We start from the raw sequence: 25,201 nt of genomic DNA on the forward strand, positions 1-25,201 counted from the left end.
GTTCCATCTGGGTGCGCGCCTAGAGAGCTCTATGTTTTACGGAGAAGTTTACTGCACTATGGCAAAGTAAAGAAAAAAAAGCATGAAAGAATGACGACGGCCATGACTGAACCCAAAATAGGTTAAGTTGTGCCGTTTTGGGAATTGAAAACGACTGCTGGTTGGAACATGCACATGGTTGTAGATGTGGGAGAAGCGCGCGCAACAGTCGTAGTGTTGACGCCAAAAAGTTCTACCCCAGATTCGGCAAATTTACCCATTCCTGTCACGAACAAAAACTCTATGTAGAATAATTATAAAATATGACCTAGTCAAAGAGCAAATAAGTATTGTGGTTGAGCCAATAGGCTGTCGCCACCCTAGTACGGAATGCCGTTTGTCAGGAGCTGGAACTGGTCATATCCTTTTGTAGACACACTCAAATAGGACTTGCGCACCAGCTCGCGCATAAACTCCGCCGCTTCTCTCTCACTCTTGTCAAGCACAAATCGATCGCGGAAGTGCTTCAGCGTTTCAGGCTTGAAGCAGGGCAGACCGCTGTCCAGCATCAATGCCACGATGTGCGACAGTTTGGCGCTATACGGCCGAGACGCTAGGAATGCTTTGACGACCAGAGACTCAAACCATCGGTATGCTTGAGTCTGTGTAGGATTATGAGACGCTCCTGGTAGACGCCCGCCGCCAGAGCCACTGTGACCGCCGGCGTGGGATTGTGGAGTGCCACTCATCACGGCCACCATTTCTGATGTAAGCTTAAACGGCGCGCGCTCGAAGCGTACTCCACCGGGTGCGATGTCGAAGCAGAAACCAAAATCGATATGAATAATATGGCCGGCATCATCGAACATGATGTTGCCGTTGTGCCGATCCTTGAATTGCATCAGATAAGAAATGACAGAATAGGCTGCCATGCTTTTGACAAAGTTTGTTCGCGCTTCCTGGAACTGGATTGAATCCTCGCCGCCGTACTTGGAAACGAAATAGTCATATAACCCATTGACGGCTTCACGACCGAGCATATCCCGAGATATTGAATTTGGCAGGACATCAATGACCCCACACCCCGGTGCTGTAGAGGTCACTCGATACGGGAACACCCAAACGTCAAGTCCGATACTGGAAAAAATACCTCGGAAGGCCGCAATCATCTGCAAGGCGAGCATATCTTGACGGCAGTCATCTCCAACTTTGAAAATAGCCGACTGCCAGACCTCATAAGTCTCCTGATGCGAGTCCGACTGGTGATTTTGCGAGGACTTGACCAATTTGTTTGGGTTGGATGCAGCCGCTGCTAAGGCCTTGGTGGCGTCTTCGTCCCATCGTGTGCGGGTCTTCTGAATCCTGAAAGTTGCCAAATAAGGTGCCTTTGCGTGGCTTTGCAGAGGCTTCCCCGACTTGCGATCGATACCCACCACGACACCGTCGGGGTTACTAGGGAGATAAACGCCGACTTCAACGTTGATCTTGCGGAGCTCTTCCTCAATTTTTTCTTTCTTTTCTTGTTTGCTTTTCTTGATGTAAGGGCGGAGTTTACCGGAGACACCCGTAATTTCGTTGAAGAAAGAGAACTCTCTTTGGTAAAAATTGCGTTCATCATCGGTGAAACTGGTAACCAAGGCGTCCATAAACCTATCCAAGGTCGGCTTGAGCGGATCCGGCTGTTCACCCTGTTAGTAATGAATTATGAAGGGCCATGGTCTCCCTCCCCACTTACAACTTGAGAATCCTCATCTTTGTAGGAATTGGCCTTCATATTCCATATCACTTGATGCGCAAACAGTTGAGACTGTTTTGCAGTCTCCAGTATATACCGCTCGACATAGCCTAGAGCATCATAGCGAAGAGCTTGTACCAGTTGTGGCACGAAATAAAATCTAACATCAAGAGAATGACTTTCCAATGCCTTCATCGCATATTGCAAGATGAAGGGGTGGTTGCCATACGCAGGCAAGAAATAGGTTAAGCCTTCGATTGGGTTGACGGGGGCCCAGTATAGCAAGTACTAATGAGGTTAGCCTTGGAGCAAAATTTAGCACGAGCATACTACTTACTTTGAGTTGAGAGGAAACATCGGCTGGTAACGCTGATTCGAACATGATCTCAAGACTACGAGGCTCATCAATGGCCTTTTCCGGAAAGCTAAGGAGCAGCTTTCGAACGTCATTGCTGAGCTTTCCAGATGAGAACCGTGTCGCAAGCTGGATAGCCAGTCCCGGACTCTCAGCCCAGGCAATCCGCAGCATATTCTCCTAAAGACAACATTAGAACGCGGCCATAGGGTAGTGCTAGGGTAAACCTTGAGACGAACCTCCGTAAGATGTTTGCTGAGAGGAGATTGGGTTACGTTATGCTTCCGATCAGGCTCTAACGGAAACAACCAGACCTTGAGTCGCGATCTTTCGTTTTCTATAAGTACCTGGAGAAGATCGTGTTTCGCCTGTAACGATGTATATGGCCATCGAGTGTTGCAGCCAACAGAAGACGCTTTTGCTAAAGCAGTTATAACATCGCTCAGAGTCTTATCTTCAGCTTTTAGCTGCAATCGATTGCCACCAAATGACCATCTAAGTACTTGAGCATAAGCAGCAGTTTCCAATTAATTATGTAGGACGAAACTTACTTAGGCGGGTGGCTAAACCAGCTAAGAGCAGAGGACAGAGTTTGATGTTTGAGCTTCCATAATGTCACATTGTCAAGGGAGGTACAATGCCTGAGAACCCTGAGACAGAAGGAAACTATGCGGAAATGCAGCTCCCGGGCCAGAGGATGATTACTGGCGTGCAAAAGACCCACTGACGTACGGTCGATGAAACGACAAAACACACGCTGAGTCTGAGTATTTCCCAGTCGAATAGCATTAAAATGGCTCTCAAAGAACTGGATGACCTGTAAATGTGGCGCAAGTATATTCTGTGCCACCTTCTGTTGTTGAAGCATCGAATCCTTGTTTGTTGGCAAGAGTTCAATTTTGGCATACATTGGGTCGACATGGCTAAGTCACCATTGCATATTAATATCAAATTGAGTGACGAAGGGGGCGGTGGCTTTACTTACTTGAATGACGGGTCAAACAGTCCCTGTCTTCGTAAGGCAGTCATCTCCCATTCCCGAACCATCGCGAATAGAAGCGTTGGTTCCAGTCTAGGATTCTCGTCGATCACGCCCAGCCAGAGCGAGACACCAATGTTAATGGACTCTTTAGAAAATATCTGGAATGGCAGTGAAACGAGGTAATGGGCAATGGTAGCGTGGACAAGGTTGCTGCTACACAATAGTGTAGCAGCACGCTGCAATGCATCTCTTACTTCAGGAAGAGTAACAAGGTTCCCTGATTTGATTGCGTTGTAAATGTTGAATAGTATCTTTTCCATGCCCTTACTTGACTCGGGTGAGGATGATGAGACAGCAATAGAATCGTAGCCCGACCCTTTGTACCATCAGCTCGAGAAAACCTGGAAGTATTCGCAATATTCAAACTTACCACCGTCTTCAAAGTTAGAAAACTCTGGATTTCTAGGGTGGAGTCTACCAGGACGACGATATTTCTGACGGGCTGTGTGTTGAGCAATGAAATTCGAAGCAACATTGACCTTCATCAATCCATGGCTTTCGATCGAGCCTAAGTCTCGGTGAGAGCTGTGTTAGACATACTTTTACGATGTTCCCCAAGCATTCTCGCACAAAGCACATGATGGGCATTAGGAGAACTTACCGAGTCGGTGGTCGGTTTGCGGTATAAGCGATCCCATTTCAAGTGCAAATGAACGGCCCATTGAGACATCGCCATATCCATCGTTATCATCAGACGCGGATAGATAACTCTATTTCCCAGTCAGCTGATGTATCCATAAGGGTTCTTAAAATACACACCTGGAGGAGGCCCTTTATATCAAGAGGCGCAATGTCCATGACTGTCGTTATCCATGCCCTTGCTCGTTCAAGCAATACGTCAAATGTCTTTCTTCTGTACCCATAATTATCGGGAAGGTCGACCTTAACATGTCCTATATGAGATGTGAACGAGGGCCTCCATTCGAACTCGTCAAGCTCTTCTTCAAGACAAGACCGCCACACGACAGTTAGGAGCTCGAGCATTGCAAATAAGGAATGCTTCTCACATAAAGCTGATGGGCACTCCTGTATAATTTTGTTTGCGCACATGATAGCCACAGTTTGAATCCTTTCTATTCGATGACAGCAGGCTGCGAAGAAACCTGCCAATTCTTTCGACAGAAATGAAACAGAGAAATCTTCATATCTCCCAGAGAGTGTCAACTTAAGGTAACAGCCAACAGCCTTATCTGCAATGGCTGTCATGCAGCTAGCCATCTCAGTAGTAGCAAGCGCAGGATCCCGGAAATAGCCTAGCGGCTTCGTACAGGATCCCGAGAATGCACGCAAATTCTCAAGTAACAAAGCAGCGTTCAGAAACACTGCCTTGGGGTAGTTTAAACGCTTTATATCGGGTTCCCGATGGGGTAATTCATTGACCAACCCTTTCTTTTGCGCGACGAGTCGTTGTGGCCCCATGCCACGCCTGAGGACAGTGTTAAGCTCCACGTCGCTTTCAATCATATCCATACGGTCTTCAGGCACAAGAGTAGGAGAATGTTTTGCGAGCAAACGTAACTCTTCGTAATGATTTCGTCCAACAGCTGAGTTGAGCGATATCCCATGGACGGCGATATTGAACCACGCGTCGCGGAACAAAGTAGATACATCCTGGTCATAATGCTCTAAACGCTGCTCAAGCTCCGTTTGGGAAGATACTAGCAATGCTAACGGCTTCAGGAGCGGACTGATATCTTCAGGCGCAAGGGTTATATCTTTGTGTCTCTCATGCTCAAGGTTTGTTGCATCGCCTTTGTTCACTATGCTTTCCAACAAATGGACAAGATAAACTCTGTAAAGTGGAGAGCTTTTTTCTAGCGAAAGCGAAAGGTACGTCATTGCGCTTGAAACTGCGCTTACGACATTTTCATATCCCTTGGCAATGCCATCGTGAAAAACACGGTCGTAGAATTTCAAAAGGAGTTGGAATTCAGCTTGCCCTGTAGTTATAGAGAGCGCTGCTGTTTCCTTGATGATACAGGAGTCAACTGTGGTGTTCAATTTGCCAATTTTTTGTAGAAGCATCGACTGTGCCAGGGCACTGATCTGTTCATCGTGACAACTGGTTGCAATTGTTATAATAGCGTGAACAATGCTCCAGTATGGTGTATTGTCTTCTGTCTCGCTCGCTGAAAGGGAGGCTATGCTTCCGTTTTTGGTTGGTTGGAATTGGGTGAGAGTGAGTCCTGCAGGTTCCCCATTCACCTGACCTGGATATGGCTTGTCGCTACCAGACCCTGGACTCAGAACATTTCCTAGCGAATAAAGGGTGGTTATGAGTGAGTCCTGAGAGAGAACACCGAGAACTCGAGAAAGACACTGGGCAGCAACGGATCCTATGACTCCAACATGTATACCGCCTTCGACAATGTATCGTAGAAGTGAGCGACTTCCAGAGGACGCGCTGTTGATAGACGCTCGGGAGATAATTGTTATGCACTTCAAAGTGGTGGTCGCAAGTTCGGTGCATGACATTTGATTCGGGTCTATAAGGGTATCTTCTAGCCATGACAAAAAGTCGTCGCTATTTGCTGTATCCTTGTTTATGATGGTACAGTTCAGATACCCCATCAAGGCCATGGCCTTCACAGAAAAAGCAAGTCGCTGTTGCCAGGGTGAGCCAACTTGCAAATAGTCGGAGCCATCCTCCAAGAGTTGGATTTCATCACCGATAATGGCGGTTAAGCGATTGATAAGGGATATTTCAGCCTCATCGTGGCTCCTTGCAATTCCCACTCCATCCACATAGTCATCCAATAGTTCATCATCTGACATGTTCTGCGCGCCAAAGAGAGATGTGACGCAGGATTTAATGAATCGCATGTAGCCTTCCTGCAGAAGCATTGCTCCTAGCGGGCGGCCGTCGGCAGTATAGCGGCGAGTATATCTCCTCCAATCCCGAAGTGCTCTGTCTAAAACGCCTGCGCTGCGTACCGTAGATGAAGCTGTCTCAATAGCCACCATACAGTTCTCTGAGAACATTAATCGCAAGTGGTCGACCATCCGCAACTTCTCGGTGGCAGACCAAAATGCAGTGAATTTGGCTGCGGCCTTTAGAAAGCCAACAATCGAAACACAAATAGCCAGTATGTTGACAGACTCGTGGGCATAATTAATTGCATTCTCCCTCGAATGAGATGGCGGAGCAGATACCAGAACATTGAATGCCTCCGCACAGTTATATAGATATTCGTCGACAGAACCAAGGACAGCCTCGCGTAGCGACGGATACTCGGATCCCAGATGAAGGAGCGCAAATGTAAGATTGTAAGAAAGTGCTTCCCATGGTGACGGCTCAACGTCGTGTAGGAATGGCGATGGACGGAAAACCTGGCCATGGGACTCCGGGAGGTACTGAGATAACTGAGACACCAATTGGGACGCATGCTCCTCTTTAGTGACCGAAGGCGCAGCTTTGCACAAAGATACTAAGACACATAACTCTCGAATGTCCTTCAAGAATCAGCCTTTGCTCTGTACAACGGGTTCTCTTTCTTCCTTCTAACGGGGGGTTGGAGGACGCACCATAGGTACCTGGGACACCGGTGATTGACTGTGCAATACGCCATTGAGCATACCATTCAATCGATTTGTCAAATGTTGACACTGTCGAGTAAGTTGGTTGATCTCGGTATTGTCACTGTCTTCTGGTGCGTTGACAGCTAATTTGGCGAGCTTCTCCAGCGCGGAGGCTCGAATACTGGGATTAAAGCTACCTATCTGTCAGCATCGTCGTTACAAGTAATTCGGTATAATCCGTACTCATCCATCGTATATGGGCCCCGAAGATAACGTTAATTATGCGGGGACGCTCGTGTTCTGTTCATGAATTGTGTCTTCTCACGCCCCTTATACGGCCAGGAGTGCGCATTGATGTATGGAGAGCGAGCGATCCACGTGGGGCGCCTAGCGGCCTAGGTCCTCGGTCTCCAACTCTCCATGAACTTCTCTGTGTCAAGTCATCGGCCTTGACATGGTCATCTTTTTTTTTCTTTTTTTTTTCGAAAATAAAAAAAAAGTACGTTTAACTGCGGTTTACTCTATTCCCATCCCTTCAGTTTGAAAGCCGCGAATGCGAAAAAAAAAATGTGGAGAAGCTCATCTAAAGACTCCCAAAGGCCAGAGAGCAACAACGTCACTACGTAAAAGCTGTCTAGCAAGTTCTGTAGAATAATTAATACTAATAATACATAATAATTTAATCCTATTGTAGAACATCGAAGTAACTTCCTTGTGCCTCCGTAGTTCCGTACATTAGGGGTAGCTACGTATGGGCTCGGTACCTGAATAAACTTGGAGGCTGAGAAGGACTGCTGCGTTTTCCCTCCTTCAGAGACCCCGGCTGCCCGCGACTTTCAGATTGGCCAACAACTCGGGAGCTTTGATTCTTGCCTCACATTTAGAATCTTTTGCCTTCATCCCCGACGCACTTCTTTCTGCAATTCCGTTCGAAACAAATTGCCGACGCTGGTACTCCTCAGCTCTTCTACCCGCTCTTGACCATTTTGGCTTGTCAGGTTCCTGCTCGGGCGGATTTCGCTGCTCTCTCGCGAACTCGCGCACTAGAATGTGAACGTTGGAACGATGGTACCACAGACTGAGAAGAGCTCCCTTAAGCGCAGGGTAGGTTATTATGTTTCAATTTGCCTTACATGTTACTGATAATCTGCTTTTCCACAGGGTGCCGCAGAGTACGATGTACAGGATCAAAAGAAGCCTCGACGGTCAGGGAGGATCAGTTCACAGCAGTCACAAACTCCTGTTATACAGTCATACCTACCTACTCCCCTAACGCATCATGATTCGACCGCTACAGATCTTCGAAAGGAGGTGACCGCTACTCCGCCAAGCCAAGCTCGTCTGCGCTCTCCGTCGAATTCAGACAGCTACCAGCCACTTTCGTCTCCTCCCGGTGATACACAAGCATTCTCACAATTTGTGTATCCTCCTAGAGCCTTTGCCGACGAAGTTGGAGATGAGGCTGCAGAAGGGGTCTGGGGTTACTTAATCCCTCTAGACGATAAAGTCAAAGATGCCCTTGTGCTTCGAAAACGTGATAGCTGTGAAGATGACACAAACTCGAGTTCCAAGCCGATCGCCAAAAAAGGAGCCGCGAGCCAAGCCAAAAATTCCTCTGTAAAACAGCAGTCTAGCCGGCGCCCTGGGGGTTATCTTGTCGGACGACACCCAGAATGCGGTAAGTGTCATTTGGTCAATTCGCACGTGGTACCAGTTTGCTAAGATAGTTCAGACCTGGCTCTCAATATACCCACAGTGTCTAACCGTCATTTCTTGGTGTTCCCGGAAAATAGAAGAGGCGACACAGTGGCGATACTAGAAGACCTATCTAGTAACGGCACATTTATCAATGATGCGATTATTGGACGAAACAAACATCGTGAATTAGAAGATGGCGACGAGGTAACTGTATTAGACGAGGTTCGGTTTGTATTTAGATATCCTCGAACGAAAAATATCAATGGCTTCCGACAGCAGTATCGTGTCTTGCAACAGCTAGGGAAAGGCCATTTTGCAACCGTCTATCTCTGCGTGGAACGCGCAACGGGAACGCAGTACGCGGTAAAGATGTTCGAGAAACGATCTGGTGATTCGCAGAAGTCCCAGAATGAGTCTCTAATGCAAGAAATCGGCCTCTTGATGAGCGTTAGTCATCGCAATTTGCTTTGTCTCAAAGACACCTTTGATGAAAGTGACGGGGTTTATCTTGTATTGGAACTTGCACCAGAAGGTGAACTTTTCAACATGATCATAAGTAAACAAAAGTTTACAGAAAATGAGACTCGTCACATCTTCCTTCAGCTCTTTGAAGGGTTGAAATATCTAGTGAAGTTTCCTGTTTCCTTTACTCTTTGATATTAGCGCTAACATGAGTGGCAGCATGATCGTGGAATTGTTCATCGAGACATCAAACCAGAGAACATACTTGTTGCCGATGACAAGCTGAGCGTAAAGCTAGGTGACTTTGGTCTGGCTAAGATAATTGGTGAAGACTCATTCACGACCACGCTGTATGTTGCACTTTCTCAACACTCACTTTGTCCGATATAGAAGTACTGATGAAGCCAATCCAACTCGCAGTTGTGGCACGCCAAGCTGTAAGTCTTAGATAGGCTCGGCCTGCACCTACCCGCTTCTCTCTTTGAATTTTTTGCTCATTTTACAGATGTTGCTCCCGAGATACTCCAAGAAACTCGCCGGCGCAAATACACGAAAGCCGTTGATATCTGGTCACTCGGCGTTGTCCTTTACATATGTCTCTGTGGTTTCCCACCATTTTCTGACGAGCTTTATACACCGGAGAATCCTTACACTTTGGCACAGCAGATCAAGCTAGGCCGCTTTGATTACCCGTCTCCTTATTGGGACTCTGTTGGCGACCCGGCCCTAGATCTCATAGACAGGATGCTTACAGTTGATGTTGATAAAAGAATCACTGTCGATGAATGTCTCGAACACCCGTGGCTCACAGGTAACTATCCCAGCGTGGCTGATAGTACAGATGGCCTCACCGGTGCCTTGGGGAAATTAGACTTCTCTAGAAGGAAAATTGCACGGGAACGGACGCTTCTCAGCAGCATTAATGACGTGCATTTTAGCCAGCAAAAGCCGGGAGGAGGGGCTCCGGTAAAGGTATACCATAAAAACACTCCTGGCCAGCGCATGCACAATCGGAGGGTCAGCCGGCAACACGAAGACTCCCCCAATCAGAATAGTGGTCCCAAGAACTTTGTCAACCTCGGGGAGCACGGTGATCCAGTTTTATTTGAAGAAGATCCGACAAGCCGATACAATTAAGGGGCTTCGGGCTGGTGTCTTTCCCTGGTATGAATATCTTGTTGTGAGAGTAGTTTGGAAATGCTATGTTCTTCCAGGCAGAACCGACAACTCTCGACAACTCCATGAGAACTGTAGTTCAGTGTATTCTGGCTATCCATCGGGTTACGGGAAACTGCAGCGGGGGATATCCTACTCATACAGAGTACTACATACATATTTTTTAATTGAAGCAGAAGCAGAGTCTGGGGCGTTTTTGTAGGTGGAGTTGCATGGGTCCCTGTATTATTTTTAATATCGCGATTCTTCGTGTGTGCCTAACACGTCTAATTTAAAGCTATACAGAGCCGTGTTTTGGCCATGGATCTGGCTACTTAGGTATTAAAAGCCCACTACCAAGCTGCAATACTTGCAGTATTTATAGTGTTTACTGCTGTTGTATTAATGTTGCTGCCGCGAGTAATAGCGAGGAATTAGCATTACCTAAAGCGGACTTCAAGTCCTATAAAATTCGTACTTCGAGTCGCTTGAAGTTACGTTGCTACGTATTACGGGATATGAAGCCGGGGATAGTTCTCTGATTTGAGACCTATAGATAGCTTGGCATAGTAGATCAAATCGACGAATTTGGTCGATTTACTGCGGGAAAAGTGGTTGCAAAAACACTTCAGTAGTAAAAGAAAACCTATGAGTCGCCGGGCGGATTCCGAGAGCCCCTGTTGTGGCGTGACATTAAAGTTCTCAGAGAGTCCAGCGTCCAGGGGCAATCGTGGCGCTCGCCGCAGATCAATTTCTTGAACCCGACTTTTTTTCCCACCCGGAGCTTCATTGCAGCCAAAGCCCGCCTTTTTCAACAACCACCCTCATTACTCGCTGGTATTTGGCGATATACATCCGACGCCACAAGGATACAGCGGGACTTCCTGGGCCTTGTTTATGGGGTGCTTTTCTCGCTCATAATTCCCCTTCACAGTTTCGCCTTGTCTTTTCCATTCTTGGTCATTTCCATTCGATCGTCATGGGTCTCGTCGCCCTTGTCCTCGAGAACGTTTGCCAACGTTGCTCGAATCTGTCGGTGTGGACGCTTGCTGGATTGGGATTACTCACCTTTCTTGTTGTTGTCGTCGTTCTGAACGTGCTGCGACAAATTCTCTTCAAAAACCCCAATGAGCCCCCTGTCGTATTCCACTGGTTCCCCTTCGTGGGAAGCACCATCAGCTACGGAATTGACCCTTACAAATTCTTTTTTGATGCGCGCGCAAAGGTTTGTTACATATTTCAACCCCGTTGTGTAAGCTTTTTTAATCTGATACATCTCTAAATAGTACGGAGATATCTTCACCTTCATCCTCTTGGGAAAGAAAACCACCGTTTACCTCGGCACCAAGGGTAACGAATTCATTCTGAATGGAAAACTCAGAGATGTGTGTGCCGAGGAGGTCTACTCTCCTCTCACAACCCCTGTGTTCGGGCGTCACGTCGTATACGACTGTCCCAACGCGAAGCTAATGGAGCAGAAGAAGGTAAACCTCTTCTTCACACTGTGTGCCCGGAGCAGTTCCAGATTAACAAAACTCAGTTCGTGAAATATGGCCTTACCTCCGACGCGCTACGCTCCTATGTACAGCTTATCACTGCTGAGGTGGACGATTTTGCCCAGAAATCCTCGGTTTTTCAGGGCACCGAAGGTATCTTTGACGTGTCTAAAACAGTGGCCGAGATTACAATCTATACCGCGTCACGCTCGCTCCAAGGGAAAGAAGTTCGCGACAGATTTGACTCTACTTTTGCGGAGTTATATCATGATCTTGACATGGGTTTTGCTCCAATCAACTTCATGCTTCCTTATGCTCCCCTTCCGCACAACCGGAAGCGTGATGCTGCACAGAGAAAGATGGCGGAGACATACACAGATATCATCAAAGCGCGTCGCAAATCGGGTGACAAGAAGGATTCTGAAGACATGGTCTGGAATTTGATGTCCTGTGTTTACAAGAACGGCACCCCATTGCCCGACCAAGAAATTGCCCACATGATGATCGCGCTCCTGATGGCTGGTCAACACTCCTCGTCCTCAACGCTTTCATGGATCCTTTTGCATCTCGCGAGACACCCCGAAATTGTGGAAGATCTCTATGAAGAGCAACTCCAGGTCCTAGGCTCTGATATACGCCTGACTTTCGATGACCTACAGAAACTGGAGCTTCATTCCAAGATCATCAAAGAGACCTTGCGCATCCACGCACCTATCCACTCGATTATCAGGGCAGTCAAAAGCCCGATGCCTGTACCTGGGACAAAATATGTCATTCCAACTTCCCACAATGTCCTTTCGTCGCCCGGTGTCAGTGCTAGGTCCGAGGAGTTTTTCCCAGACCCCCTAAAATGGAATCCCCACCGTTGGGACGAAAACCCAATCGCCAACTCTACCGAAGATGAGGAGAAGATCGACTACGGGTACGGCCTTGTCAGCAAGGGCACAAATAGTCCATATCTTCCCTTTGGTGCTGGACGACACCGGTGTATCGGTGAGCAGTTTGCCTACGTCCAGCTCATCACGATCACTGCAGCCCTTGTGAGGCAATTCAAGTTTGACACCGCGTCCGAGTCGGAAAGACAAACTATCCCAGAGACAGATTATTCGGTAAGTAAATAAAGAATCTGACAAGGTGTAGCATCGGCTAATTCAGTTGCAGTCCCTTTTCTCACGACCTGCTGGTAAATCGTTCGTGCAATACAAGAAGCGCGAACGCCATGCCAAGGAATAATCTCTTGTCTAATGACTAGTTACTTTCTTTTCAACTTCTCACCAACAATGGTATAAAGGGTCTAACGAAACAAATAGAGCGAAGCGGCTCTGGCATCACGAGGCTGAATGAGACAAGATTTTCACTACACAGCAATTATTGTACATTTGACTGGTCTTGCTTCATCAGTGTGCTGCTTAGGTTCTCTATATATATTAATATTAACATAGTTTGTAATTGAGACGTTTGCCAATTCAATAAACCCCTGCCCAATTTTTACAACCCACCCTACCATGTACTCGGCAGTACACAATTGAATTTACAGCACATCTCCAGTCATTAAATTTGCTCAAACTTAATTAGATTTCTTGAATAATGTATAGATTGGTTCGGACTTTGAATAATCTAATCAATGCACAATTGAACAAGCTATAGTACAAATGAACCCCGATATACAACCTCACAAGAAGATTTGTCAAGCTCATGCAGACCGTTTCCTTCTCTCCTCAGCCCTGTTTTTGGCTCTCACTTCAGCACGTCTCCTTTCACCACCGTCAACCTTGTGTCCCAACTTGTCTTCCCACATTCCCTCTTGAACTTTGATCAAAGCTGCGCTGCCATTCGCACCCTTAATTGGCTGCAGAAATGGTCCCTTGACCAACAAGCCACGATGAACTTTCATATGCGCAAACTTCTTAAGTGGTTTCGACAAATCATGTTTATATTCGGTGGCATCCGGTGGTAGATTCACAATGACTCGTTTCATCCCGGGAGATAGAGTAGCCGAATAATCCAGTGAGTTGGCGGCAGAACCATTGCCTGTTTTTGAAGTATTCGTCGACGCCCCGGATGGGACTTCTGTTACCCACAACTGAGCGGCACCATCCACGACATGCTCAAGATCTCCGCCAGGTCCGTAGATGCCGTTTCGGAATTTTTCCCGTTTTCTGAGAAGGTAACGACGCTGGCGTGCTGGTTCGATTCCCGCATCCCGAAGTTCAGAGGAGCTCAGCGTGAATAGCTTCTCCCAAGAAGGGAGTTTGCTGACGTGCTTTGACATGTCGCGGCCGATCAGTGTGAGGAAGGTTTGGACATCAGGGACGAATGGTGTTGGTGATGGGACAGTGGAAGCAGGCGCGGATTTCTTGTGAATGGATCGGAGGCATTGTTGGGTTAATTGGAAAGACTTAATCGTCCGGGTGATTGAGAACGGGTTGCACATTGCCATGGCGGATTTGCCTTTCGATCCCCCTGCTAAGAATCGAGGTTGTACTGATAGTACGGGTGGTCAATGTGAGGGTACAATGGAGGATATGCGGAAGAGTGGCAGGTGTAAAGTTGAAATTATTTGGTGCGCAACAGGTTCTTAGGGGACAATTTGTACATTTTGTTGTTCTTGAACATCATGATGCGGAGGGAAATTTCGGCGGAGCTTGAGATCTCAAGGATTAACGAAACGCCGACCCTTCCGCATCCCAAAAAGGATGCAGTAACCAGATACCGACCTACCTTCCGCATTCTGTTGTGATGTGGTCATCAACTGGGAATTTCTTATCTCAAAGTCCTCCTCCGTGTGGAAAGATTTACTTCTAATCTTCCCAATCTGCAGAGCTTCTGACCCATCAAGGTCTGTGTTCCGACAAGTATTTGAGAGCCGATCCAGCTCGCCCGAGCTAAAAGGAACAATGGCAGTTTCGCCTCTAATTCCCCCGTCGCCCTCAGCGACAGTTCACCCGAAAAATGCTACTTCAGGGATCCCGCTCACGACTCAGGCGAACGTTTCTTCGCCCCGACCCATGCAGCATGCTGCTGATCGCGAGATCACCGAACAGATGAATGATGAGGTCAGGCATAAGTACATAAAGGGTATGTGCTATCTTATATGGCTCGGCTTCGTCCGCAAAATATATTGCGGCAGTTACTAACTATATTCCTCCAGCTAAGAAACTAGGTGAAGGTACATACGCTGTAGTTTTCCTCGGCCACCTTCGAGCAGACCCGTCATCGTTTGTGGCTATAAAGAAGATTAAAGTCAATACGGAATACAAAGACGGGCTATCCATGGACGCGATTCGCGAGGTGAAGTATCTCCAGGAGCTCTCTCATCCAAATGTCATCGCGCTACACGACGTATTTTCATCCAAGGACCAGAATCTCAATCTGGTTCTAGAGTATCTGCCACGCGGTGATCTGGAAATGCTCATTAAAGACAGCGACATACATTATGGTGTCGCGGATGTGAAGGCATGGATGGGGATGCTCACCAGGGGCGTCTGGTTTTGCCATGAGAATTTCGTTTTGCATCGAGACATCAAACCCAACAACCTGCTTATCGCTTCAGACGGAGAAGTCAAATTGGCAGATTTTGGTCTGGCTAGATCATTTGCCGACCCTTATCTGAACATGACGCACCAAGTAATTACTCGATGGTACCGGCCACCTGAACTTCTCTATGGTGCACGCCACTATTCCGGCGCCGTCGATATCTGGTCCGTAGGGATGGTCTTCGCAGAGCTTCTCCTACGAGTGCCATTCGTTGCAGGAAACTCGGATCTTGACCAAATCACCAAAATTTGTGAGGCGTTTGGAACACCAAGCGAAGAGAACTGGCCCGGCGTTTCGAAGTTAGCAAATTATATCCCAACAGATAAGAATCAACTCGTACCTGCGCAAGGCCGAGAGTTCTTCCTCAGGCAATTCCCAATAGCTGGACCTGTTGGCGCTGACTTGCTTATGTCCATGTGCACCTTGGATCCAAGAAAGCGAAGCACTGCGTATCAAGCCCTCCAGCACAGCTGGTGGGCCACGGAGCCGAGACCAACAAATAAAGAAGACCTTCCACGAGAATCGGGCGGTGCGAAAAAAATGGGAGACGACTTGACGAGGCGTGGAGGGGAGCTTGATGACCAGTTCAAGAACGCTGCGAGGCAGTTGGATTTCGGTGCAATGAAATGATTGCGTGATCGACACGCCTCTACCAACTGAAAGTTTCGAGAACGCAGGCGCATCCACGAATTGAGAGCCGACGTCATTTACGGAAATACTCATGCTATTTTCGCTTTTAACCATGCGATCTCGGCTGCTATTACATGAGTTGTACCCCGGCACTGTGGACAGAACATAGTAGCCGAACAATAGAAATGGTGCCGGCCATTAGACGTTAAATAGTTAGTAGAGTGGAAGTTTACAAAGAAGTAAGCCCTCGTCAGTTCGATATCTTGGTGTCATGAAGGCTCATGGATAATAAAACAATGATGCCCTCACCCGACCATTATGGGAAGGAAAGGAAGGGATCGAAAATGATATCATCTAATTCAATCTAACCACAAAGCCCAAGCACATCGGGTGACGGGTCCAACCTTCGTGTGAAGTTCGTGCCAACGTGCAGTGTGCACAAGTTGGAACCTGGGTAGTTCCTCGGGAAGCAGTCACGCACGGGGTTTTACGATGATTGGGTCCCCTTTTCCCCTTGTGTCTTCTTTTCTTCGGTGCCAGGGGTAAAATTGGGGCTTATCGAAGTACGGTTGTCTTCTTATTGGTCTAACGAGCAAAAGTCTTTTCATGAAAGCAAAATGAGATCAACAAACCCATGACCGATCAAGTAAAACGGACAATAATATTCATGATTAATTTGTGCGCCCAAGACGCGATGATGAGGAGAAAGATCCAGATGGACTCGAGGCATCAAACCCAACTTAGCCCACACCGCCTAAGCATTCGATACACTTTCACCCATGTGTTGTTAGAATGTTAGTCAGAGCCATGGGCCAAGTGTGTGTGGCGTGTGCGACGGAACCAAGATTCAAGCAAGATCTAATCACCTTTAGAATAATGGGTGTGAAACAGGGTTCCGCGGGTCAAGACGACTCGAAAACCGAATTTCCCACGGCAGAATAAGCAGAGGGCGGCGGTGTCGGAGCATCTTCATTTGAACCCGCAACAGTGGACGTCTCTCCCGGAGTCCTTTGAAGGGGGACAGGGGATTCAGAACTGTAAAGCACGGGGTCACTAAGAGAACGAGGGGAAATTTTGTAGTCGGTTCTGTTAATACAGGGTATCCGCTGCACGCGCTCCTTGCCTCAGCGAGCGCTAGTATACAAACTTCAGGGGAGTCGAATCATAATAACAATCATACATCGCGATCAACCTCCTAGGCTCTTCGACGACGACCCAGCCAATGTGGGTGGGGTGACTCTCGACAACCACCAACTGTACATACCACAGCAATAATGTCGTAACTATCAAACACACTTTCTTCTCACTTCTTTCCACCTGTCTTTCCGCCCTTTGCGCTGCTGCACCTGAAAAAAGCGAGTCCCCTTGGAGATTCTTCCCGTTCGTTGCCCTTGACCAGGGGTCTCCTCTATCCCACTCGCAACCTCGCCGAGACCAGGAGCATCACCTCCTTCAACCATTTACAGAGCGACACGGTTCTCGTCGCCCGATCCTGGCATTATTTTGCTACATTAATCCTGCATCAACTCCCTCTGTCACCTCGTTTTGGTTCTGTATCCATCACGGTTCCCAATTGCAAGCGCTTCGCGAATTACTACGAGGACAGTCGCATATTCAAGCAACATAATTTACCGACGAGATATTGCCATTCTGTTACATGCGACAGGCGATTCCCTTCTAATTACATCTCCTAGGTAAGTTCCCATTCTTGATCACTTAACAACCGCTGTGCCAGAACGCTCCAAGGTTTGGAGCTCTCCGTACCTTAGTTCCGAAACCCAAATATCTGAACTTTTGGAACCCCCCCCGGTTTTGCTGGGTTCCCCTCAGCATGACCGTGTCCACAGTGCCCTATCTTCTTCTTCTTCTTCTTCTTCCTTTTTTTTTTTTTCTTTTTCTTTTCTTTTCCTCTCTTTTTGGACGATTTGGCTAATTTTGTGTCAACTACAGCTTCTCGCAGTAAACTCCTACCTCCATGTCTTTTTGGCCCATGCCCGCGAGACTCGTCTGATTCCAAGCGCATATCCTTAACTGCTTCGCATGTATAGATTGATGAGCCCGCCACTAAAAGCATAATTTATCCAGTTACGCTGCAATGTCTGCATTGCCGCAACCATCCAGGCCTGTCACCGGCCCACCAACGGGGACATTACCCCAATTGCCGGGTCCGAAATCGAGAAAAAGCCTACCAGCTTCCTCTGAGTCCTCGAGGTCTTCTTCTCCCTCTAAATTACGGACGCCATCGAGCCCCAGACCGACACTGAGCAAGTCCCCACTTTCTAACTCAACGACAAATGTCAGCGCTACAAGATCAACATCGGCTTCTAGAGTCCCCAGTGGTCCTGATAAGTCTCTGCGAAGGACAATCAGCATCGCGGCTTTTCCTCAGCCACCAAGGCAGGGGAGCCGCCCCTCGACGGCATCCTCAATGACGAATCCCCATGGTTTACATTCGTCTGGAAGCGTGAAATCGAAAAGAGGCTCCAGGCCTAGCATTGGGGCCGCTAGTCAGAGAAGCTCGAAGACCCACTCATTATTGAGCGCCGGAGGAGATGCTAAATCTGTCTCACACGCAGACCTGGAGGGCTCACCATCCCAAAGTAGAAGCTCCTCTGCTGAGGGATCGTACTCAACAAGTGCCACTACGTTTGAGGATGGCGATGAGACGGCGGGCATAGCAAAATCGAGCTCGAAGCCCAAGGATACAAAGGAAACGAAGGGTAACGTTATAGTGAGCGTAAGAGTACGCCCGAATGTCGGCGGCGAGAGCTCGGCCAATCCCGAGTGGATGGTGGATACCCGTCGAGGCTTACTTGTGTATAATGGGAAAGAGGGTGGTGACTATTATTACGGTAATACCAGGTTGCGTGGCAGATAGTCAGGATAAACGGCTAATGCTTTTTGTTACAGATAACGTTTTCTCGGCGATTGAAAACAACGCTCGAGTCTACGACTCAGGCGCCAAACGTCTGGTGAGAAGGGTAATGGAGGGATATCACGGCACTGTCTTTGCTTACGGTATGACTGGAACTGGCAAAACCTTCTCTATGCAGGGCACCGCAACATCTCCCGGTGTGATACCGTTGGCAATCACAGACATATTCTCATTCATTAGAGAGACCCCGCATCGAGAGTTCCTGCTTCGCGTCAGCTATCTTGAAATCTACAATGAGAAAATCCACGATCTTCTTTCAGCTTCCATTGGACCTGTTGCTTCCCAGCAGGAAGAGATCAAGTTACGTGAGGATAGCAAACGAGGCGTATACGCCACACCATTGAAAGAGGAAATCGTGCAAAGTCCAACACAGCTTCTTCGCGTTATTGCGAGAGGCGATCACGCAAGGCGGACAGGTAGTACTCAATTCAATGCCCGCAGTTCGCGAAGTCATGCAGTCGTGCAAATTGTTGTTGAAAGCAGAGAACGCGTGCCTGCCGGGGACACCCAAGATAGAAGGTCGGGGTTAGCCCCCGGTGGAGTTCGAGTATCAACACTCAGCTTGATCGATCTAGCAGGATCTGAACGAGCAGCGGATGATAAAGAACGACGTACTGAGGGTGCTCATATCAATAAGAGTCTTCTTACTTTAGGAACGATCATTTCCAGGCTTTCCGAGACCAAAGACAAAACTGGAGCTTCGGCCGATAAAGAGGGCAAACACCTGCCTTTCCGCGACAGTAAGCTCACCAGATTGCTGCAACCAGCTTTGTCCGGCAATTCCCTTGTCAGCATTCTTTGCACAGTCCAACTGGGGAGTATGATGAATGCAAATTCGGGCGAGACTTTGAACACCTTGAAATTCGCTGCGCGAGCTAAAAACAACATTGTCAGCCATGCTAAAAGAGCAGAGGAGGCTTTCGGTGGTGGTGGAGGCGATGCAGGAAGCCGTGTGCTACTCGAGCGTTATCGTATGGAAATTCAGGCTCTACGTGGCCAGCTTGAAAGTCAAACAAAAGTCCAAGCCGAGAAAGAGCTAAAATTGGAAGAGCAGAAACTAGAGCAGGAAGCGCATGAGCGGCATGAGGAGCAGATGCTGGAAATGCAGCTAGCCCGAACCGCCCTGAAGGAACGTATAGAACACTTGAATCGGCTCATTTTAAGTTCCAAGTCTACAGGCGTGAATACGCAGGGCGCCATCTCTGCTCTTGGCCGGCTATCCAGGATGTCTTCCATTGATCGTGGTTCTCGCTCCCTACGCTCTTCCGTGAGTCAATCCACGCTCGGAGCTTATGGGCACTCGTCTACGCGACCAGTTTCGTTCCTTTCTGTCAATAGCCAGGATTTCCCAATGAATTCACCTCTAGGTAATGACGATGAAGAGGATATGATGGGCGAGTTCGCGGACGGAAAAGCAAGCGCTCAAAGACAGATTACCGCTCTTCAGGCTGACCTTACGGATAAAAATCGGTATATTGCAACCTTGGAGAGACGGCTGCTCCAGGCCCGGCGATCCAGCCACTCCCGCATGTCCATGGGCGTTAAAACGGGCAGCAGTTCATCGGAGAACCCTGATCTCGTTGCCCAAGTCCGGGAAAAGGATATGGAAATCAACGAACTTCGTGTTCAACTCGATGATAAGGATAGAATGCTTACAGCCCTTCGCTCTGCTACTCGACATCGGGACCTAGCTCAGCTCACTTTGGACAGCCCGCCCTCGGGCCCCAAGGACAAATATAGTTCTCCAAACGGTGAACGAGAATCCCCGGTCCCTGGTTCAGCTGCGAACCGTCTGACTCCCCCGGCAGAACTGGATCCAGGAACGAAGAGAAAGAGTATGGATGAAGTATCACGAATACTCGATGAAATGATCCAAGATCGAGTTGAGAGCGGCCATTTGATAAAGGGTTCGCGTGGGAGCGTCCGCGTCGCCCCAGAAAGTCGACCAACATCCGAATCGAACCAGCCCGGGCCGGGTCTAACCCCAGGGCCAACAAACGCCGCTCAATCGGACAACCGTCTGGATACTACCTAGTTTGGAATCCCTAGCTTGCTTTCTGGCTTTTATGGCATCCATATGTTGAACCTGATTCCAAATCATTCTCAAACCTTATGTCTATGATGGCTCAATTTTCGTCGGTTCTTTGTGCTGTTGACGTTCTCATTCCTCCATTCCTTTCAGATACCCTGACTGTCTTTTTTTGTATGCTTATTGTTTACTTCTCTGAATGTTTTATTGTTCGAATATTCGGTTGCAATGGCCAGCCTTTCTCGTTTTGAGCTTGTTACTGATGAAGACAAAGATAAGTACATATATGAGGACAATGACGACCTGTAATTGTTGTCTTTTAGCGTGTTAATATTTTACTTTTTTAACTATTACTACTAATCATAGCTTAGCTTAGATGGATTAATTAGCATCAAGCATACCATTTGTCTTCTTGAAGGTGGCCCGCACACTTGCACGTTATTTGCATATTTTAGTACTAAATTTTGCTAGCTCCCACATTCTAAAATGAGATGGACGTTTAAGTGAACTTTATACTTATTTTTATACTGTAGCAGATAATAAGCCCAGGGTATAAATGTCCTAATAATGTATATATGTACTGGTCTACATGCCACCAGCAATTCAATATTACATAGCAAATAATGGTGCGAAGATATCATCATGGTCCAGTGCCCACGGCACGTAAATTGATTTTATAAGCAGACAATAATATTTGCGCATTTATGTGAAACTATCAGACAAGAAAGGTTCATCTAGAATCTGAAACATGGTCTTTTAGGCGACAATCTCAATATCAGCGACCCTGTCTTTGGCATAAACATCTCTCGATTCATTCCACAACCTTTCAAGTTCTCTCACATACTCTGTGTGGAGCCGATCGATGTAGTCATCGTCGATTTTGTTCCTATCTTGCTGCTGTATTACATGGATAGGACGACCAACGACAATATTCAAGGGGCGCCGGTACGGCATTAAGCCAACATCGTAGTTGAAGACCCCCCGAGCATGAAACAAGGGGATAGTGAACCCAAGTGTCTGCTTCACCATCATTTGAAACTTGTGGATGAGGGGATGACTATCGGAGCGGACTTGTTCATATAAATCGTTTTCCCCGAACGCCAACACGGGTACGAGATCTGCACCAGTCCGAATCGCTAATTTTATAAATCCTTTGCGTCGCTTCAGGACAAGACGTAATGAGCCTGGGGATGCGTTGAGGGATTCCCGTGCACCACCTATGACGATTGTAATAGCACGTCCCATCCCTTCGCCATCTACTCCACCTCTAGTGAGGATATTTTCACATGATTCACGCGAGACACTAGCGAGGCCCATCGAAAGAGCATATTCCCGGTAGAATGGAATTCGAAAGTTGGAATCCAATGTGAGTAGAGTGTTGGTTATGCCGGGGAAAAGTTTAGAGAAGCCCAGCGACTCGGTGCAAAATGCTGCAAATGCACCAAGGGAAATTATTCCATGCGGGTGATAACCGAATATATACTTCCTTGTCGGTAGCAAAGGTTCTGAACGATGTAAACGGGCCGGAAAATATGAGGCGTAGAGCGACCAGATGGGGAGCGATCGCAGCAAACCACTCCGATACTTCAATGAGCCCGAAGTCGACGCAGTTGAGAATAACGAGATGTATATCAGATACGGTACCAGAAGAGGCCACGATAAAGGAATAGCACAAGTGAAAAAGAACACCCCAAGGCATATAGCAATCGTCAAGGTATGGCATAGGACAACCAGTGTTTGTAATCGCCGTTCGAGGCGGATGTTCAGAGGCGCCCAATGAATACTGGTCTCAATTGTCAGCAATTCCAAGGAGACAACCAAGTTAAATGTAAACGAAGGCCATTGAGATGTTGCTCTTGCACGTACCCATATTTTTCATAGCCCTTGGAGGGTTGCCTGGAGGCGTCTGTTTTAACACCCTGGGTCGAACCGCGTACAAGAAGATCTGGGGTTTTCCGTAGTCCATTCACGACATTACCACCCCCCTTTCCGGACAAACCGTTCTCCTGTTCCTGGCTTCCCGAAGTTGTCTTCCCTGGGCTCGGATAGTCAGAGTGATACCCCGCGGAATTCGTCTTCGCAATAGACTGTTGCACCGCATTCTCCTTGTCGAGCGACGCAGTCTCCATGGTTAAGCTCGGGACGGAAGGGGTGGACTGAACTCGAATAGGGTACGCCTAGGAAATAAGATGTTTGATCAATGATGGCGCGCTCTACGGTCCGGTCTTGGAGCAGGTGCGTGGGAATGCTGAGCGGACAGTTGACCTCTTAGGTGTGGCAGCTACCTAGGTATGTCGTCATCGTCATACTGTCAACTTCCTCGGCGCGTCACGGGTGATTTACGCCGGACCTTTTTAATTTTCATAGCTATCCGCACTTAGGGTTCAGGTTTCCGACCTTCAGCTCTCAACGGAGGACGCCTAATACTTTCGCGGTTTAAATTTTTTTTTTATGTCATTATGGCACGGCCATGTATACTAGCTTTTATGGAAGTTATTTGCGTCTGCAGAACCCCGCCAAGCAACGAATGCGAGGCCGCGCAAATGGAGCCCATGAAGTATTGAATCATGCTGTTCTACTCTCAAATGATTATCCTGATATTTGGTAGTATGCATTCCCAGTAAAATTATTGTTTATTGCGGGCATGTAGTTAAGTGTCCAGACGTAGCCTCCAGCGTTCCTCTGCGCTTAATCTTACCTATGGTCTATAGAAAAAAATGATATGGCAGCGGCAATAGTACTAGCGAACCAATCGGGGTATACAGTGAGATGATACAAAAATTATTTACGATTTTACCATGAATATCTATCCTGGTTAGCATCCAGATGAGCTGTCCATGATGACATGCACAAAACATACCTCGTTCAAGGACTTTTCGTCCATTAAAGCTTTCCTCTTTTGCGCAATATGGCGGCCTCTGATCATATGTCTTCCAAGCGGACGGCGCTCTTTCACAGAAGAACCAGCATCTGATGATGGCTGAGCTTGCTCCTTGCTTGTGGATACATCAATTTCGAACGACTGCTCTCGGGATGAGGAGCTATCAGTGCCTTCCTGGATGTCTGCACGCTTCCTTTTCCTTTCCTTCTTTTCTTTCTTCTCGCTTTTATCTTTCTTCTCTCTCTTCTCTCTCTTCTCCTTCTTCTTCTCCTTCGCACTTTTTCTGTCTTTATTATTCTTATATTTTCGCTCTCGTGACTTCGAATCTTCGGAATGAGCAATAGTCGGCGTTTTGTTATCCACACGCTCATTGACGTGATCGCCGCTAGTAGAGATCGTTTCTTTTCGCTCCTCTGCCTGTACGTCCGCTGGAGAATTTTGGGTCTCCTTGGAAATAGAAGAGGACTCGTTATCCTTTTCCTGTGCCAATAATCCACCACTTATAAACCGAACAGCTTGCCACTTAGTGGCAGCATACCGAGCCAGTTTTACATCGTCGCGCTTTCTCTGATCAGCTTGCAATTCAGTATCTGATTTTCCGTTTAATCGTCCGAGAAGTCCTTTGAATGCATCGAGACCAGTAGGTTCGTCTAGCGGATCACGTTTCGATCGCGCTCCGAGACCAAGTGTATCATCTTTCACAATAACTCTGATATGCGACGCACTCGCAGCGGTAAACATATCGGCATGTGCTGCATTGCGGGCTCCTAAGAAACTCCCCGGGGTCCATCCTTGCGAACTGAGAATCTTGTGCCCGAAGCCACTTGTTGACCGAGTCCAATTCGTATTATTGGGATCATGAGAAATCTTGGTTTTCCTATGCCACATTTTCGTCAGTAATTGATCATGGAGTTTTTGTCGCTGGAGGATGACTTACTTGCGGGGCGCAGCCAAACCCATTTGTAAGATATAGTCTCAAAGCTGGTGAACTCGAACAAGAAAAAAAAAAAAAAAACGAACTGTGAAGAGAAGAACAAAAGGAAGCTGCTGACAGATTTTCTGAAACTGTTCGTCCCCGGAAAGTAAATTGTTCTAATATCTAGAATCTTCAATCATCCCCGGCCGAAGAAAAAAAAAGGCTGAGAGGACTTAGGGTCCACTTATTCACCGCCTTCTGTAACAATTCAGGGCCCGAGATTTCTGGTCACGTGCTAATAATGGAGCCATAGACGGCTCCTCTTGACAGACTGCGTACCTACACCATACTTCGTAGTCTCTTCCAGCTTGGCTACGGAGACCCTCCGACTACACCACGGTCACTCCGCCGAATAATGGTATAGACTCTCGCAATTCGATAGGTGGATCAAATCTTCGGGATTGGCTTCGTGGGCTTCGCATCGCACTGCACAGTCATTATAAACAAGTTCATGCTGCTGGCAGTAGTCCACCTTGCGCCTGAATTCGTTTTTATCGGCTCCTACTATACCACTTCGCTCAAGTGTCTCGACAGTCCGACTTCTCCATCCTCCCACCTCTCATTTCCGAGGAACGCGGAATGCCTTGATAGTCCTATATCTCTTTGTATAGACGCCAGCGAAGGCTTAGGGCTCCAACCTGTTTTATCAATTGGTATTCGAGCACCCCGATTTACCGAGATGTTCAGCTGTGCGTTCCATCATTTTAGCAGTCACTGGTGCTAGCTAGTTAAACATATGTCAAGATATCCGAAGCCTTGGCCTCTATTCCAT

General features: G+C 47.6%; 8 protein-coding genes across 8 annotated transcripts; 4 read left to right on the forward strand and 4 right to left on the reverse strand.

Annotated features, from left to right (window-relative positions):
• Window positions 1–359: 359 nt before the first annotated feature.
• Window positions 360–6,881, reverse strand: stt4 (1-phosphatidylinositol 4-kinase STT4; the record flags this gene model as incomplete). The annotated part of the gene is made up of 11 exons (XM_041693779.1): window positions 360–1,658; window positions 1,715–2,002; window positions 2,052–2,249; window positions 2,309–2,564; window positions 2,621–2,992; window positions 3,055–3,427; window positions 3,482–3,619; window positions 3,713–3,821; window positions 3,871–6,564; window positions 6,637–6,823; window positions 6,874–6,881. The coding sequence occupies 11 exons, from the start codon at window positions 6,879–6,881 to the stop codon at window positions 360–362; spliced, it is 5,922 nt and encodes a 1,973-aa protein (XP_041559675.1).
• Window positions 6,882–7,695: 814 nt separating this feature from the next.
• Window positions 7,696–9,927, forward strand: APUU_60530S (CAMK family serine/threonine-protein kinase; the record flags this gene model as incomplete). The annotated part of the gene is made up of 6 exons (XM_041693781.1): window positions 7,696–7,734; window positions 7,792–8,308; window positions 8,363–8,955; window positions 9,010–9,140; window positions 9,211–9,227; window positions 9,296–9,927. The coding sequence occupies 6 exons, from the start codon at window positions 7,696–7,698 to the stop codon at window positions 9,925–9,927; spliced, it is 1,929 nt and encodes a 642-aa protein (XP_041559676.1).
• A 997-nt stretch (window positions 9,928–10,924) lies between these two features.
• Window positions 10,925–12,674, forward strand: ERG11_2 (cytochrome P450; the record flags this gene model as incomplete). The annotated part of the gene is made up of 4 exons (XM_041693782.1): window positions 10,925–11,170; window positions 11,232–11,429; window positions 11,486–12,550; window positions 12,603–12,674. 4 exons carry the CDS (start codon window positions 10,925–10,927, stop codon window positions 12,672–12,674), a joined length of 1,581 nt encoding a protein of 526 aa, XP_041559677.1.
• Window positions 12,675–13,134: 460 nt separating this feature from the next.
• Window positions 13,135–13,881, reverse strand: APUU_60532A (mitochondrial 37S ribosomal protein mS41; the record flags this gene model as incomplete). Its single annotated transcript, XM_041693783.1, has 1 exon — window positions 13,135–13,881. The coding sequence occupies one exon, from the start codon at window positions 13,879–13,881 to the stop codon at window positions 13,135–13,137; it is 747 nt and encodes a 248-aa protein (XP_041559678.1).
• Window positions 13,882–14,338: 457 nt separating this feature from the next.
• kin28 (TFIIH complex serine/threonine-protein kinase subunit KIN28) lies at window positions 14,339–15,608 on the forward strand (the record flags this gene model as incomplete). Its single annotated transcript, XM_041693784.1, has 2 exons — window positions 14,339–14,519; window positions 14,593–15,608. 2 exons carry the CDS (start codon window positions 14,339–14,341, stop codon window positions 15,606–15,608), a joined length of 1,197 nt encoding a protein of 398 aa, XP_041559679.1.
• A 2,095-nt stretch (window positions 15,609–17,703) lies between these two features.
• On the forward strand, window positions 17,704–20,578 carry APUU_60534S (putative kinesin family protein (KipA); the record flags this gene model as incomplete). The annotated part of the gene is made up of 2 exons (XM_041693785.1): window positions 17,704–18,460; window positions 18,519–20,578. The coding sequence occupies 2 exons, from the start codon at window positions 17,704–17,706 to the stop codon at window positions 20,576–20,578; spliced, it is 2,817 nt and encodes a 938-aa protein (XP_041559680.1).
• Window positions 20,579–21,328: 750 nt separating this feature from the next.
• On the reverse strand, window positions 21,329–22,701 carry DGA1_2 (diacylglycerol acyltransferase type 2A; the record flags this gene model as incomplete). The annotated part of the gene is made up of 2 exons (XM_041693786.1): window positions 21,329–22,355; window positions 22,439–22,701. 2 exons carry the CDS (start codon window positions 22,699–22,701, stop codon window positions 21,329–21,331), a joined length of 1,290 nt encoding a protein of 429 aa, XP_041559681.1.
• A 656-nt stretch (window positions 22,702–23,357) lies between these two features.
• On the reverse strand, window positions 23,358–24,413 carry pxr1 (telomerase inhibitor/ribosome biogenesis protein PXR1; the record flags this gene model as incomplete). The annotated part of the gene is made up of 3 exons (XM_041693787.1): window positions 23,358–23,378; window positions 23,433–24,330; window positions 24,391–24,413. The coding sequence occupies 3 exons, from the start codon at window positions 24,411–24,413 to the stop codon at window positions 23,358–23,360; spliced, it is 942 nt and encodes a 313-aa protein (XP_041559682.1).
• Between the last annotated feature and the right edge of the window lie 788 nt (window positions 24,414–25,201).

This window comes from Aspergillus puulaauensis, chromosome 6 (genome assembly GCF_016861865.1).
Source record: "Aspergillus puulaauensis MK2 DNA, chromosome 6, nearly complete sequence".
NCBI classification, from domain to species: domain Eukaryota; kingdom Fungi; phylum Ascomycota; class Eurotiomycetes; order Eurotiales; family Aspergillaceae; genus Aspergillus; species Aspergillus puulaauensis.